The sequence below is a fragment of the Musca domestica genome, unplaced genomic scaffold (assembly GCF_030504385.1).
Source record: "Musca domestica strain aabys unplaced genomic scaffold, Musca_domestica.polishedcontigs.V.1.1 50, whole genome shotgun sequence".
Lineage (NCBI taxonomy): Eukaryota > Metazoa > Arthropoda > Insecta > Diptera > Muscidae > Musca > Musca domestica.
This window is the reverse complement of record NW_026712347.1, coordinates 6,222,036-6,240,460: the sequence shown is the minus strand read 5'-3', so window position 1 is coordinate 6,240,460 and position 18,425 is coordinate 6,222,036. Positions and strand designations below refer to the sequence as shown.

The window sequence follows — 18,425 nt, the reverse complement described above, 5'->3', positions numbered from 1 at the left end:
AAACTTTCAAAACGCCGATACACGTGACTTTTTATTTTAGCTCCAATTTCAAAATCTGCTGGATTTTCTTATAATTATGGAAAAACAGTCTTATCAAACGAGAAATACAACCATCATTTCTCATAAAGCACCGAAAGAAAAATGATTCCATATCACATTAGGAAACATTTGTCAGGTTTACATGTAAAGTCCTTTTTGGCAGCCTTAGCTAATAAGAATCTCGCGTAGTAAGTTCAGGAAAAAAATATTCCTTCATTTATATTTTCCCAAGTTCAAATGAGCATCTATGACGAAAGTATGCCCCTCACCCTTTTTTATTATTAGCAAAATGTCTTCGAACAAATTGTCAATACTGCCATCGTTCTAATAACCTTAATAAAAATTCAAGTCAATTGGGATTATATTTTCTCATTTTATTGGCAACAAATTTGCACCACAACAATTTCTATTAAAAATGTGATATGTGTCAGTCTCACTCAAACCCCGGGTTAACCGCCTTTAAAAGGATAACAAAAACGTGTCATAAAAGCAAAATCTCATCATAAAATCCGAAAAGAGACGAAAGTGTAACGCTCTGTCGGTCGGTTGTTCGGGATGGTTAATAAATTGTGGTAATTACAGTGGTTATAGCCAATGATGCCACACACACAATGGCATCTAAACTAAATCGTAAAAAGGTCAGTTACAACGGCTCAAGCGGATGGCTTTCGAAAGGCAAAAGGTTAATGGCATCAACTAGCCAACGAGTGTCATAGACTGCCGAGGAGGATTGTTGACACCTTACCATTGCTCTCTCCGTTTCTCTCCACTCTTCTTCTACATTCTTTTAACCACGAAGCTTTTGTTTCAGCAGCATCATCAATGAGGTTGTGGTGGTCATAGTCCTTTTTATGGTGTATTTTCATAGAAAAATTCAACCATTTGACGAAGGTCCTGAACAAAACAGAACCAAACCACATTGGACTGGACTAGACACTGCTGCTAGCATCGCATCATCCATAATGCATATGTCCCATGGTTTACCGTATAGTGTTTGTTACAACGAAACGAGGATAACGAAAGGATTTGTATAAATTTATTGTTGTTTTATGTGTTGCACACAGCAACAACACATACACACATTCACATGGGAAAGTGGATCAAGAGAGGTTTTTCAACCCATTTTGATGCCTTACTTTTGTAGAGGATTTCAAGGGATCAAAACAATGCAGGAAAAAAATGTGTTTTTATAAATACAGGCTTAGGTATTGCCTTTGGGGTGGGACTTGGGTTGGAAATCCTTTGCAAAATGTTTGTGTGTTTCAAAAAACCAAATAACAATTAATTAAATTGAAAATCACACAGCACCGAGTTAACGGCATAAAAATGCTAAAATTTTACAACTCTCAAGGCTGCAAACATGTGTAGCAGGATTTTATTGCCACAGCATTCAAGGACATCGTTTTTTTGGGCCATCAAAAAAACCCTCATCTACACAAAAGCGAAACAGAAAAAAAAAATGCAAAGTAGCCACTCACATCCAAGGTTGTTTTGCTTTCATTATCCGAAAAATTCTGATTTTTTGTATGCCATTTTTTTGTTGTTCCTTTAATGGAAAGCAACATAAATTTGTTGTTTTTAGACAATTTTATAGAGAGAGATGGTCTAGTGCCGATAATAATGAAACATTAGTGCAAAAAACAAAAATCAAAATGTAAGGATAAAAATCTGGTGAAGGACACTTGGGTAAAACAATTAATTTGTATTATATGAATATGCATATGGATGTGCATAAAAAATAATAATAGGAAATTTAACCACAATCCTTTGGCTACAAGGATATATGGTCAAAATGTATCAAAACGAAATTTGCGATTTTAGCCCCTATGCCTCTTAGCACGATATCAATTTCGACTTAACCATATTCACCCTCTGACCGCCTGGTGCACATAATAAATACTCGAGGGGAGTATTTATTTCAGTCAAAACCTTTCACATCCTAATATTTTCGCCAAGCTTAGAACAAGTTCGAAGATGGTCAATATCGGTCCCCTTCCCCGAGGGAAGTTAAAAATCTTGCAAAACTAAAATAAAATCTCAATGTGAGCGAAGGAGAAACGAAAATATCCAGACGTGTAGGTCAGGAATAATATTATAATAATATTAGCCCCTGTTTTGATACCCCGCAATATTTGGTTACATTTTTGAAAAGAACAATTTTGTTCACCCCAAAGAGCCTCAATTTCAAAAAAAAAAAAAAATAAAAAATAATAATAATAATTAAAAAATTAAAAATAAAGTAAATAAAAAAATATCAGTTTCGAGAAAAACATTTAAAATTACGCTATGCACTACGAAAAATAATTGCCGGAAAATCCAGTGATAATTAAAGTGGAGCTTAACATAAAAGACATCTGCATCGTCGTATTGAAACTTTGTATCGGAAAATAACCTAACTTAAGGGGACAATTCAAGTGAGTTCCAATTTTTTCAAGTGAGTTAACAAAGACGTATTTCTGGTGATCGTAGCAAGTCAAAATATTTTATTTATTTATTATGAAGACTTTTTAGAGTTAAAGTTGTACTTTAGAAGGATGATGTCAAAGACAAAAATATTTTTTATTGATACGTCACCATAGACAAATATTTAGATGTTGAAAAAAAAAAAACGAAAATAGTTTCTTTTTTTTTTTTTTTTGGTCCACATTTTCCCTCTTTTTTCACGTTGACGCCTGTAAGTAACATAAAATTTCGTTTCAGGCCGACTGTGTCATGAGGGTGAAATAAAAAAAAACTGCAACAAACTCAAACGCCATAATTTTTACATTTTTTTTTAATTTTATTGAATGAAAGAAAAAATGTCGGAAATAGCATCAGATTCTAAAAAAAGTTTAAATTTGTTCGAATTGGTCACCTTCGGCACGAATTATGGCCCTGCGGCATTTTGGTCCAATCACGGCGAAGCTCTTGCTTGAGGTGATCGACACTTTGGTATTTTTAGTGCCAACCTTGTATTCCAAAATACTCCAGACACAATAGTCCAACGGATTGGTATCCGGAGGTTTTGGTGGCCACTGTGCGCTGGAAATGAAGCGAGGAACCTCATTTTATAACCATTCTTGGAAAAATAGCTTCAACTTTTAGAAAAAGTTTAGATTTATTCGAATTGGTCACCTTTGGCACGAATCATGGCTTTCAAACGGCCAATGAAACCGTCACACGCTGCTCGAATGTTGCTCTGCGGTATTTTGGCCTATTACCGGCGACGCGCTTGCTTAAGGTGATCAACACTTTGATATTTTTAGTACCAACCTTGATTTCCAAAATACTTCAGACACAATAGTTCAACGGATTGGTATCCGGAGATTTTTGTGGCCATTGTGGGCTGGGAATGAAGCGAGGAACCTCATTTTGTAACCACTTTTTTGGGTGGCTGAGTGCGATGGTGCCGAGTTCTGTTGGAATGTCCAAGGTCTGCGGCCAAAACGATTGCGTGCCTAAGGCTTTAATACACCGTCCAACATTTATTCTGATGCCACGGTCGATTAATACGAGCGAAGAGCGACCAACGGCTGTTATGACGGCCCACATCATCACCATGGCCGGCGCTTAAGTTCTGGTGGCCAACCGAAGGTGTACATTTTCAGCTGACCTCTTTGGCAAGTAACCACGATCATTTTGTTTGTTTACAAATTGCTGGACAACGAATGTTTTCTCATCGGAGGAAACCAAATTCGGCAGTTCACCACTTTCTGCCAAGCGAGGCAACTCTTTAGCTTTTTTGAGTCTATTTTCTTTCTGATGCGGTATAAGTTCTTGCACGTTTTGGAATTTCAATGGCTTTACCCCGAGCTCATTTTTTAGTATTTGCCGAATGGAATATTGCGATATGTTCAGCTCACAAGCCATTTTTCGGTCACTGCGACGAGGATTCCATCAAGTCTCTTCTTTACTTTTCGAACCATTTTTGCTGATGTTGTTATTTTCTCCGTCCATTTCCTTGATATCGGGCAACGCTACCTATGCTGGTATCACGGTAACGAGCGATTGTACGAGACACAAAAGACTTATTCACATTTAAATGCTGGGGTGCTCTAACGATAGCCACTTGTGGTTCTCCAGCCAAATATAAAGAAATCACACTATCACGCTTGAATTCCATCACGAATAACTTTTTGTCTGAAAATTCTCACCAAAATGGATTTGTAGGCTTGTAAACAATATAATGAGCTGTCACTGGAATAATTTAAACAGCTGTCGGACGAGTGGCTGGGAAATGACAGAAGTCTGAAGTTGGTTGCAATTTTTATATCTCACCCTGTATATCTACTAACACAAGATAAAATGTGGATATGAGATATATCACTTCGTCCATTTTTCGGCCAATGCGACGCGGGTTTCGATCAAGTCGCTTCTTTACTTTTCGAACCATTTCTGATGTTGTTGTTTTCTCCGTCCATTTCCTTGATGTCGGGCTACGCTACCTATGCTGGTATCACGGTAACGAGCGATGGTACGAGAAACAAAAGATTTATTCACATTTGAATGTTGGAGTGCTCTAACGATAGCCACTTGTGGTTTTCCAGCCAAATATAAAGAAATAACACTATCACGCTTGAATTCCATCACGAATAACTTTTTGTCTGAAAATTCTCACCAAAATGGATTTGTAGGCTTGCTAACAATATAATGAGCCGTCACTGGAATAATTTTAACAGCTGTCGGACGAGTGGCTTAGAAATGACAGCAGTCTGAAGTTGGTTGCAGTTTTTTATCTGACCCTGTATATGAGATATATCGCTTCGCATCTTCTATATCAGACAAAGGGTCAAAATTTTGAATAATTATAACTCTCATAAAATGTAAAATACTTCCACCAAAATTAACTTTAGTGTGAATATGTGACTGATCGGTCAACTATTTCTGGCACCTAACTCGGGAAGTGTTAATATTTTCAATAATTGTAGCTTATACAATTTGAAAATATTATCCAGTTCCCTTCAAAATTCGGACATTAAATTATTTGTAGTAAAATAAGATTTAGTACCCACGTACGCCGTAGGTAAAATCTTAATGGTACCTAAGGTTGAAGCGATTTCTTCCCACCGATGAGATGCAACCACAGTCTACAAATGGTGCAATGGTTATGGTGCAAATATCATCCGAAACTCTATCATCTAAAAAGATTAACCTGGGTAAAATCTTAATGTTAAAAGTATGCCGGGTGGTCTCGGAACAGAATCCGAGTCGTACAGACCGATTTCGCTTTTATCGTCGGAAACGAAGACTATTGAGGCTTTAATCTTCTTCGTCAATAGACGATGACTAAACCAGAATAAGCCGCCACATAGAACAGGGTTAATAATCCTTGACTTATCAAGGGCGTTTCATACAGTCAACCAGGTCACGATGTTTGAGGATTTCGAGAGAACCACTTTCCGGCTAAGTTTGACACGATGGATAATCAACTATATGTGTGGGATTCCGGAACAAGAAGTTCAAAACTCGCAGAATGAAATAGGGAGTTTTCCAAGGTGGGACGATAACTCTGACACTGTGAGCGGATGATTTTATGTCGTTGATGACATATCGCTCATACACTATATGAATGTCATAACAGAACATAGCCATAGCCAGGTAGAGAAACATATAACTCCGACCACAGAGTGCCGCACAAACCTAGGGCTCACTTTCGACAACATGTTGAAACTGTCCGCGCAAACCATAGCTATCTGCGAGAAATTATAAAGTACGGTGAAGGGTATAAAACAGAAGAGGTCTTTATCAAAATAATTTTTCAAGAACATCTTAGCTTTTATTTATCGTCGTCAGTCCAAGCAGATTTTTACCATGAACCAATACACGCCACGCGAGCGCTCTGAAATTTGTGAAAACTCAACGTGCTTTTAAAACATTAAAAAATGTGAGAAGTGCGCCTTCTAAGAACACCATTAAGCGTTTATACGAAAAATTTTCGACTGGTAAGGCTCTTTCTAATCCGAAGAGGCCATATAAAAGTCGACCAAGGCGATCGGCTGAGAATATCGCTGCCGTACGAGCCAGTGTTGAGAGGTCCCCAAGAACATTCCAAAAACGCCGTTCTCAGCAGTTGGGCATGGCTCGGTCCACTTTACAACGGATTATTCGCATTGATTTGCATTTGTTCCCGTACAAAATTCAATTGACCCAAATAATGTTGACTGCGGACAAGCCTCGTCGATTGGAATGGGCCCAAATGGCCCAAAGGTCCGTCGAATATGGGCAACCCTGTATATTTTTATAGTTGGTATTGTGCTATTGTGTAGGTATAGAGCAGAAGGTGTATTGTTGTCTGTATCCTTTCGCTTGCTGTAATTAAAAAATCATTTTCTCGTCACTTGGGGTTTGAAAATTGACCACCAATTTCTGCTTCTAAATTTCACAGACAACACAATGATGGGTCAAAAAAACCACCTCTGTCAACTGTTACTTTATTCATTAATTTATAAAGTTAAAATTTGGTATCTTTCTGATAATATTTTCTCCGAGGGCTCTGAGTCTTGTAATGTTGTTATTTTGCTGATTAACAAGGACAAAGTTGGCGGGTGGGTGCAAAGTTTTGTCATATGCAATCGCCCCATGGCTTGAACCAGTCCACAGTACAAAGTTAAAATGTTGTCATAACTTTTTTTTCCTCCACCGCCCACACCAACAATCTGTTGCAACCACAGGCCAGGCCAGGCGAGGCATGCAATGTTGCCTAAGTTTTGGTGGATTTATTTTGATGTGGCGGCTTGTAGCTCCAACCAAGTGGAAGCATATTGTTTTGGGGGACGGCTGCTGCTTTTTCGGCTGTGTCTTTAATGCATTTTGGCTGGATTCGTTGATTGTCTGACAACTTTAATTTTAAAAATTTGCATTATCCAGGAATTCATTTGTGGGTGAAACTTATTTCAGCGATGGCGGTGTTTTTGCTTTTTGTTGATGTTGTTGTTGTTATTCTTCAATTTTCATGTATTCCCAACATGTTTCTTCCTCCCGGGCCATTATTAATTTAAGCAATTCCGTTTGTAATTTAATTTTTTTGGGTAAATTTTATTCCACTTTCTTTTGATTGCTTTCACATTGTTCCTTGCAAACAAACATATGCGGACGTGTGTGTACGTGTCAAGATACTTTGCTTTTTCTTTATGTGTCTGATTTTTTTTCTCACGCTTCTTTTTATGTTCTCCTTTTTGATGGTGTTTTTTTTTTCCAGCTCAACACAATCATAAATCAATTTATGTTTTCCTGCTCGTATTACTTAACTGGCTGACTGGCTGGCTTAGCACTTTGCCATTGTTTTCCTTCTTCTTTTTTCTATTCTTTTGCCAAACAAGGATATCTCATTTCTGTTGTAGACAACATCTTTGTTTGTTGACGAAGGAGTTGAATTTCTCTTTTTCTAGTTTTTTTTGTTTTTCATGTTTCCACCAACAACAGAATTTTTCCATTTACTTTTGGGATTGCATGTGTTTCGTTAGAATTGAAACTTAATGTCAGCAAATATGTCAAATGTTCACAGTTTGGAGAGCATATTTTTTGTTGTTGTCGTTGTTTGAGATAAAAGTGAAAAGTTTCCAGACAGTGTCAATGCTGACAAAAAAACTATCAAAAATCAAGACCTTCTTTACTACAGCATCAGTGATAAGTTTATTTGCGAAAAAAAATTGATGATTCAGATTCTTGTAGCTATTACGATGATATCACATGTCTCAAAGAGAGTGATTTTTTTGATATTGGAAATATTTTCATTAAATGAAAACAGTTTTGAAATAAAAGAAAGTTTATTTTTGATGAACGAATTTCGAGGTGAAAGATTGGAAAACAAGTTAAAAAATATCAGTCGATTTTGCCGACAGACGTATATCCTCATCCAATGTTCGATTATTTAAATGTATTTTGACTTCTATTATGATTATTCAAATTGTTGAGCCTCAATGGAATAGGTTCCGAATGAATGGATCAATATTAACAATTTCGTATCGGACCTAAGTAAATACGATATATATATTGCGACGTGCCAGGTTTCGAATATATATCGACTGCTTCCTTCACTTTTTATGAAATATGCGACCATTTTTAGAAAATGTTGAAATATGCGTGAGGTAGCAGATATCTTCGACCGAAGTCTTCTACTTTCATACTTCATCTAATACATATAAAAATATTGGTATGGGCAAAATTGCAAGAAAATCGAACATTTATATCCAATTTGATGCGAAATCATAAATTCTCATAAATTCTATATTCATCTCAGGTTTCTAGTTGAGAGAAATATTCCGATATAGCAAGTTGTAAAGAATCGCTGAATTATTTCTCAAGGTATACGAGATAAAAGTACTGCAAATTGTGACGCTTTGTGGGTGTGGTACCAGGAGGGGTTTATAGATATATGTTAGTATGTGTGAAATATGAAGAGAGTGGTTTTTGAAAATTTTGAACCCTTTGTGGGGAGGTACCAGAAGAAATGGTCCGATCTCTACCATCTTCATAACTGATCTTGTGTTGACGGAAATATTGAAATGTGACAAGTCTGAATAAAATCGGATGTTAATTTCGTTTTTTATGAGCTTCATGAATGCTCACAATTTTGACCCTTTTGGGGGGGAGGTACCAGTAGGTGTGGACCGATATATTCCATCCTCACATCACACCTTGGGTTAATAAAAATATTGTGATATGTGTAATTTGAAGAGAAGCGGACGTATATTTTGGATTTTATAATCGTTTTGGTTATTCAAAACTTTGGCCGTTTGTTGGGGAGGTACGAGAAGGAATGGTCTGATCTCTACCAGCTTTAGAAAAGATCTTGTGTTGACGGAAGAATTGAGATGTGCCAAGTCTGAATGAAATCGGATATTAATTTCGTGTTTTATGAGCTTCATGAATACTCAAAAATTTGACCCTTTGTGAGGCGGTACCAGAAGCAGTGGACCGATGTAATCCACTTTTACACCAGACCTGGGGTTAATACTGTGATGTGTGTAATTTAAAGACAGTCGGACGTTTACGTCACATTTTATAAGAGTTATAATAACTCAAAATGTTGACCCTTTGTGGGAGAGGTACTTGGTGGAGTGAACCGATATTGTCCATTTTCGCACCTGACCTAGCACTGATGCAAATATTAGGATTTACAAAATTGGAGCAAAATCGAATGATGCGTTCTCTTTCTGTGCAGCAAACTATTTTTTTTGAAAAGATCGACCTTTTGTGGGAGAGGTACCGAAGGAGTGGACCGATATTGCTTATCTCCGTCCAGGTCCACAAAGACCTAGGGTCTAAAACAGTTATTTCGATTATGCACGTTAGAAATTAAAGACACGTTTTGAACGTTTACATCGTAAAGTAATCTGAACACAGATGGGCAAGAACATCCCTATTCCAGATTTTTGTAAATTTTCATATCAGGATTCCTTGGAATTGGTTTGGTTTAAGGATATGTAGCTACACAAGAGTCGGCAACTGCATAACTCGGAGACCTTTGGTCCATTGTGCTGGTTCTCTAACATTCGTGTGGCGGCTTCCACAGAAGAAGTGCCGTCCATTGCCTTTAAGAGGTTGAGGACATCTGTGGACATCGGGTCTTCGTAGGTCATGTAAATTGAGGATATCAGTAGTGGTTTACCACTCCTCCATGCAGCCTTACGCAGGTGATGCCTCTTTTACTTGTCCTCATTTGTCGATGCGAATACCGTGTAGTTCTTGCGGGGACCCCAATTGTTGTGTAGTGTGGACCCCTGGACCAGGCGATATGCATAGTTGATGTCCAGAGGGTTAGCTTGAGTTCGGCAGCCGCGGCCTTGTGCTAATGCAGATTGATCTGCACCAAGCTCAGGCCAGACTTCTTGTTAACTACTCCTTGCTGTGTGGGAGGCAAAAGAACCACCCTGCTGTTTTTAGTGCAAGAATTCCGCACACGCCAATTTCCAGTCAATGCCATAATAGGAGGTAGAATCCACACAGAACTACCATTGCGCATGGGATTTCCGAGACAAGCATGACATCGACAAGCATGACCGTCCACAAAGAGATTCAGGTGCAGAAATTAGGAAATCTACAGATTTCTTATATTCGCAGCTAAGGATCCTGGCTCCATTATCCTGTATCACATGCTGAGCAGATTGATGATCCTGCTTCGGTTTTGAGTCACAAGGTTTCTGCAAAGCATTATTACTTTGATCTGATTTCGTCTTCCCAATAGTGTGCTTCCCGGACTGTTCTACCGTCTGCGTCGTCCCCATTTTCCTAGCCTTGGTGTGCTGCTCCTCACAGACACTGTTTGAGAGAGGGATTTCATCGTCTTCGATGATACTTCCTTCAGCGAGATTGGCAACTCAGCAGACAAGATATCTTAATGCCGTAACCTTCTCGGTAGTTGTCTATACCCTATCCACCTGTTGTTTCCCCACCGTGTTGTAAGGTGTTGCATTCATAAATAAACTTATGGGCTCGACAGAGTCGGGCAGGCTTCGATTTGCTCTTCTTCCGCGCAGCCACGTTAGATGTCTACGATTTCGTAGGTTTAACATCAGCCTCGACTTCCTTCTTTGAATTGGAGGGTGGTACCTCCGACTCTGGCAGTTTTTTTTTAATTTTGTGGGAAGTTGTGGCAGAAATCTTCAAAATAGCAAAAATCGGGGGGTATCGGCACAAGGGTTTATATTTTATGCAGGCTAATTGGTACTGAAAATGGGTTATATTGGTCCACGGTTGGGTATATACACCATTTAACAATACTTCCCGATTTTGGCTATTTTGAAGATTTCTGCTACAACTTCGTAATAAATAGATTAAACTTCATAATTGGAGTTCTCGGTAGGTCTGTTTTCTCCTTGCAAAAAATGTTCGATTCAGGTCCAATTGGTATGACCCCATGTAACAGTACCTCCAGGTTTTGAGGGTTTATGCCACATTTTCCAATCAAATTAGCCTAAACTTCACAATTGGGGTTCTCGGTGGATCTGTTCTCTGTTGGCAAAAACATGTCCGATTCAGGTCCACTAATTGGTGTAGCCCCGGTGTTTTGAAGGTTTCTGTCACAATTGCCAACCAGCTCACCTGAAATTTGACATTTGGGGTTCTTGAAAGGTCTATTCTCACTTTGCAAAAATGTTCGATTCAGGTCCACAACCCTCCCTTTTTCAACAGATTTATCCCAAATTTGGTATTTGGATTTCGAAATAGGCGTCAACTTCTCTGGCAGATAATTGGCTGTAGAGGTCAAATGTTTTGTGTAGGCCCCATATAACTGTACCTTTAGATATTCGGAATTTTTAACAATTTTCTTTTTTTTAATTTTTCTTCCAACTGATGGAGGGTATTAAAAGTTTGGCCCGGGCGAATTTAGCTAATATTTTCTTGTTATCTCGCATCTCTTTTGATTCCTTATATTCTAGGTATATAGGGTCTTCGTCAATATTGCCAGTAACAATACGAAGATTATTTTCTTCGAAAATTTTCCCAAAGCGAGCAAAGGTTCTTTTGGGCCCTTTTTTCAAAATTAGGTTAAAAACTCCTTTTAAACGGATCGTAACAATTCAAAATTGTTTGAAATATTTTGGAACATATAGTAGAATTATAAGTAATATTGCCGAGGACTCGATCCTAAAATGCATTGATTCTAAGTAATCTTAATCAGAAAATTTTTAAAAAAAAAGTGGGGGTGGAAAAATCTTGATCTTAAATTTATTTTTGAATGTAAACATTCAAAATGCCGACAAACGGGACTTCCATTTTTAGCTAGTTTCTGAATCTACTGAATTTTTCCTGTAATTATTGAAAGAAAGTAATTTTGTAACACAGTCATATTACTCGACGACAATCAAAATGACAGGCTTCTGCCCAGTCCTAAACTCTAACCCATGCGATTTACTAAAAATTTTGGGCTCATCTTTAAAAAAAAATATGCTTCTATTCCGACCCAAGCACTGACCACGTGTTAATTTCGCGAGGATTGTAGTTGTGATCTGTAGAGTGATTAAAATTTATCTTGGACAGAAAAGTGGGCAGAAACACATAGCTAGATCGACTCTGCTCGGAGAGATAGGAAGATAGATACGCTTCATTTTAGGTCTGGGGACAATATATAAAGTGTTTGACCCATTTACACTTATTAAAAAATATCCACCTATGGAAGGAAATTTTTCATTAAGAATGGGTAAACTGCCAAGAGACAAACATTTCATCAAATGTCTTAAATCTAATTTGACAATAGGATCAACTTTTCTCATAGAAGAGAATTATACTGCATCGAAATTAAAATCAGCCTGCTTTACACAAAGCTCTTGCGATTCAACTCTTTGGTTAGTTTGCTAGTAATAACTTTTCAAACAGAAGCTAAAACTTTTGTATCAGTGTTAGTAGAACAATAAAAATGAACAAAAGCAACAATGGATAACAATGGCTTTGTTGTTAGTGGTTGCTACTGCTGCTGTTGTTTGGTTAGTGTATGGGTTAGTCGTCGTCATTTTTACAGTTTAAAGCTGTTTGCGGAACTTGGGTCTATCAAAAGCAAAAACAGAAGAAGAAGATGTAGACCAAGTTAACAATAATAAAACTAGCCAAGTAACAAAAGACAGAAACATAGGAAAGGAGAAAAACTCTGCAAACTTTTGTTCAGCTTTTTGATAGAAAGAAAAAGAAGGACCAACAAAACACAAAACCGGAAAAGAAGTTGTTTGCAGAGCTGTTGCATTCATGGTTTGAGATTTTCCACTATCGTTGTTGTTGTTACTAGTTCTGACCTTAAGGACATGTTCATAATTAAGGTTCCGGTAAGTTTTTGCATACGCTTTTTCTGTTGTAATTGTTGATGTTGTTTTAATATGGGACTACAAAAAGAAAGACATAAAAAAATTGTTGGAGAGAAAAAAAGTATGATTAAAAAAAATTAAGACACACACAAAATATTTATGAACAAAAATCAAAATTGTAATCGAACAAAAAGCAATGTATTTGCCACCAAATGATTTGAATATGGGACTATGATCAGAATAATGAACCAAAATAAGACCAGGGTTATATGATTATATTATGAGAATGAGGCAGAAAAAGCGTAAAACTAGCGAGTGGATGAATTTAGTCAAATGGTTGGATATTCATCATTATATCTTAAATATCACTAGAATCCTTTACCATAATTTAACATATCGATAACTTTGTTTAGCGCTAATTTACTTCCCATGCTCTAAAAAATAAAACTTTTATCTCTCCCTCAATAGAAAAATATAACACACGGAGAAAATATATTCCACTTTCACCGTTACCAACAGTCAGAGCGTCTGTTTGAAACAATACCGGCTGACATCTGACAAAACATAACCATGACAAAAAAAAAAAAAAATAGAAGTGGTCCGAACGGTCATTCCAGTTTCAACAGCGAGTTTGGGAGCCTACCAGGCCTGACGTGATGGATCCATCAATTTAAAATCTGAGAAAGCTGAGTTGCTGCTTCTAAAGAAAACGATGGACGAAAAAGGTGCTGCCTACAGAAGAACGGTAAACTAAAGTAGTCGGAAAGTAAAAATTATGGATGTTGACTGAAAAAAAAAAAAAAATACCTCGCTGAAACCGAAGCAAGTTATGGGAGCCATATTGAAATCTAAACTGATTTTATAGAGGCATTTTTATAACAGGGACAGTCCTGGCTTCAATGAATTGTATTTTTCCACACACAATTAGAACCATAGTAAAAAATTAGGAGGACATGAAAATATGACTCTCCGTACGCCTCTTTTTTAGGGAGTACACGACGTCTCGTACATAATATCATTTATATCGAGAATTTAAATTGGATGAAAAAAATACATGCTCTCTTTGGATAAAATTCATATCGTTTCGTCTTGCTGATGCGCATGATAACTCTCGAAGGGTATCCAATATTATTATCATCGATCGAGTTCGGAGATGGTCCACTTTTCCTGGTACCTCACCTCCTCCACAAAATGTCAAAATTTTCAAAGGAAATAATTTACCTTACTTTAAGTGAAAGGATAATCCGATTTTGTGCGAAATTAACATCCGATTCCGTCCAGACTTGGCACTACTCAATATTTCTATCTGTTATAAAGACGGTTGGTGACCAAAGGGACAAAGGTTTGAATAACCAATAAAATCCGAAAAAAGCATCCGGTTCTCTTCATATTTCACACATCCCATTATTTCTACTAACACAAGATCAGCTGTGAAGATGGGATATATCAGTCCACTCCTTCTAGTACCTCCCCCACAAACGGCCAACATTTTCAATATCCATGAAGATCATATAACCCCAAATTAAAATCGGATTCCATTCAGACTTGGCACATCTGAATATTTCCTTCATTACAAGATCTGTTATAAAGATAGTACAGATAGGGCCATTTCTTCTGGCACCTTCCCCACACAGGGTTCAAGATTTTGAAAAAGAAAACGCGAAAAGCATCCAAATCTCTTCAAATTTCAAATAACACAAGATCTGTTGGGAAGATGATATATATCTGCGAACACCTTCTGGTACCTCCCCCACAAAGGGTAAACCTTTTTTTATACTTTTATCTGTCATAACAAGTCAGCGATTTTGTACAGCTTGTTATATCGAAATAATTCTCTCAACCAGAAACATGAGATGAAGTTGGGAATTATGATTTCGCATAGAATTGGATATAAACGGACGGACCGACAAACAGACGTACACATATATACATATATACTTTATTGGTCCTGACATAAGTATTTCGAGGAGTTACAAACGGAAGGACAAATTTAATATACCCTCCATAGCATTGTGGAGGGTATAACAAAGAAATAATTCGGTCGACTATAGCTGGTACCTTACGCACATTGTAACATTTTCTAAGAAGTATTACATATCTCATGTAAAGTGAAGGATGTAGTCTATTTAGTCCAAATCTGGCACGTCGCAATAATTATATCATAATAATTTGAGTTCGATACGAATTCGTATCGACGTGCCAGATTTGGAATCGGACCATTCATTCGGAACCTACCCCATAGAGGGTCAACAATTTGAATAATCATAACAGAAGTCTGAACATATTTAAATAATCGAACATTGGCTGTGGATATACATCTCTCGGCTTCAAAAAATTTTTTTAAAATATCCTCGAACCTTGGAAGAGGCTTCAAAAATTTGTCAAAAAGGCCTTGAGCTTTGGAAGTGTCTTCAATTTTTTTTATAAAATCGACGAATTTTAGGAGAGACTTCAAAAATTATTTAAAAAATTCACGAGCCTTGAGAGATGCTTCAAAAATTCGTTAAAAAATACTCGAGCCTTGCAAGTGTCTTCATTTTTTTTTATAAAATCGACGAATTTTGGAAGAGGCTTCAAAAATTCTTCAAAAAAATTTACAAGCCTTGGGAGAGGCTTCAAAAATTCTTCAAAAAAAAATCACGAGCCTTGGGAGAGGCTTTAAAAATTCATTAAAAACTCCTCGAGCCTTGCAAGTGTCTTCAATTTTTTTTTATAAAATCGACGAATTTTAGGAGAGACTTCAAAAATTATTTAAAAAATTCACGAGCCTTGGGAGAGGCTTCAAAAATTCGTTAAAAAATACTCGAGCCTTGCAAGTGTCTTCATTTTTTTTTTTATAAAATCGACGAATTTTGGAAAAGTCTTCAAAAATTCTTAAAAAAATCCACGAGCCTTGGGAGAGGCTTCAAATATTCTTAAAAAAAATCCACGAGCCTTGGGAGAGGCTTCAAAAATGCTTTAAAAAATCCACGAGCCTTGAGAGAGGCTTCAAAAATTCTTTAAAAATTCACGAGCCTTGGGAGTAGCTTAAAAAATTCTTTATAAAATCCACGAGCCTTAGGATTGGCTTCAAAAATTCTTTAAAAATCCACGAGCCTTGGGAAAGGCTCAAAAAAAAAACTTTATAAAATCCACGAGTATTAGGGAAGCTTCAAAATTCTTTAAAAACACGAGATTTGGAATGGCTTCAAAAATTCTTTAAAAAACCCACGAGTCTTGGGAGTGGCTTCAAAAATTTTTAAAACAAATTCACGAGCCTTAGGAGAGGCTTCAAAAATTCTTTGTAAAATCCACGAGCCTTGGGATTGCTTCAAAATTTCTCTAACAATCCATGAGCCATAGAAGGAAGTGACTTCAAAATGATTTTAAAAAATCCTCGAACCTTAGGAGAATCTTCAAAAATTCTTTGTAAAATCCACGAGCCTTGGGAGTGGCTTCAAAATTTCTTCAAAAAATCCACGAGTTTTGGGAGAAGCTTCAAAAATTCTTTGTTAAATCCACAAGCCTTGGGAGTGGCTCCAAAAAGTCTTCAAAATAATAATCTTTTTCAAATGGGGAAGAAAAAATTTCATAATATATAACTTTAAATTCTTTTTTCTCGAATATTCGGAACTCTTTCAGTTAATGAGCGATATGTACTTTGTGTACTTCCAACGAATATTTCGATGGTGGGGGATATGCAAATACCTTGACTGACATTTGAATCTCCTCTACCTAAGGCTCAAATAATTGCCAACTCATCAGTTCATTCTATCGATTTATGCTTCTGAGTGTTCAATGAAATAACTGATTCCTACTAAATACTTATCTGATTAGCAGCAGCCTACCAAAAAAATAATGTGGTATTATTACCACATAACCAAATCAGAAAAGCTATTTAGTACCGCAAATATCCATCAATGTCAATTCAATGACATATTCCGTTTTCAATTGAGTTATAAAACATTTAATTTTCGTCGTCAATGTCCTCGCCATGGTAGATGGAGGTTAGTTGGAATGCCAAATCTGTTAAATGGTGGCGGGGTTGTAATGCCAGCCACTCGCAAAATGTTAAAACTAAAGAAACGCAAAGCCATGATGACGATGATGGCAAGCATACCAAAATAAACACACACACCCACTCACCCACACACCACGGGTATGTAACGTTGGTATATATGTGTGTGTTTTCGTGGTTGGTTACAGGTTGAAAAACAAAATATTTGCATTTAAAAATTACAAATATTGCATATGCATGACAGAGAGGTATTGATAGTAGGAATAATAGAGAATAGGGGAAAGCTTGAAGTGGAATAGAGGAGAGTCAGAGATAGAGAGAGTAGGGGGAGAACAAAGGCGGAAAAGTAAATGACAAAAGCTTTAGCGGCAGTTAACAATGTTGTTGTGTGGATGTTGGGGAATGTAGTGCAAAATATTCCGACCCCAACTTACAACATTAAGCCCCAACACACTGGCAGCATATACACACATTCTCACAACCCCATATAAAGTTGCACATACCCACAACACACACACACCCACACACATGTTCACATTTAAATGCAGCAGCCCAACAGCAACAACATAATGAATGTTTGATGCACAAATCCATTAGATTTGAGGTAAATTAAAGTTTTACAACTAAAGTATGGAAATGGTTACATAGATAGATACCGCATGAAATGGAAAAGTAAGATAACGATTTATAAATAGATAGAGATAGAGAGAGAGCGGGAGGCAGAGAACGAAAGAACGAATGGGGGGAAAACGGGGGAAGAAGCAAGAGAAAAAAAAAAACAACAACAAACGCCAGGCAAGGCAATCAACATCGAATACTTACATGTCACTTGGTAATGTTTCAGGACTAGATGAACGTTCATTGCTCCATGGCGAACTGGATGTTGTCATGCCTGAAAGAAAGAGAAAGGAGGGGAAATAAATTACTAGAACTATATACATTGACAATATAAATTTACGTCAATTACAAATTTTACAACAAAGTAATTAATTTTCAAATTTCTCATTTAAGATTTTATGTCGAAAGGTCATATTGAGACATTTGAAACAATTTTATTTTAGACTGAGTTTAAAAAAATATAACACGAAAATCATTTTAGGTTAATTAAAAATGTATTATCCTTGTTAAAGATTCTTTAAAAAATCCACGAGCCTTGGAGGTGGCTTAAAAATTATTTAAAACATCCATGAGCCTTGTGGGTGGCTTAAATTTTTTTTAAAAAATCCACAAGCGTTATATGAGGCTTAAAAAAAGCCTTGGAGGTGGCTTAAAGAATTATTTAAAAAATCCACAAGCCTTATATGAGGCTTAAAAAATTATTTAAAAAATCCACGAGCCTTATACAAGACTTAAAGAATTATTTAAAAATCCACGAGCCTTATATAAGGCTTAAAAAATTATTTAAAAAATCCACGAGCCTTATAAGAGCTTAAAGAATTATTTAAAAAATCCACGAGCCTTATATAAGGCTTAAAAAATTATTTAAAAAATCCACGAGCCTTATATGAGGCTTAAAAAATTATTTAAAAAATCCACGAGCCTTATATGAGGCTTAAAGAATTATTTAAAAAATCCACAAGCCTTATATGAGGCTTAAAAAATTATTTAAAAAATCCACGAGCCTTATACAAGACTTAAAGAATTATTTAAAAAATCCACGATCCTTATATAAG

The 18,425-nt window shown here is 36.6% G+C and overlaps 1 protein-coding gene across 1 annotated transcript in view; it reads right to left on the bottom strand.

Annotated features, from left to right (window-relative positions):
• Positions 1 to 18,425, bottom strand: part of LOC101900852 (mitogen-activated protein kinase kinase kinase kinase 5) — a 392,002-nt gene that overhangs the window by 30,102 nt on the left and 343,475 nt on the right. The window contains 2 exon segments of the mRNA XM_059128428.1: positions 12,747 to 12,833; positions 17,575 to 17,644. Coding sequence (XP_058984411.1) covers positions 12,747 to 12,833; positions 17,575 to 17,644 — 157 coding nt within the window.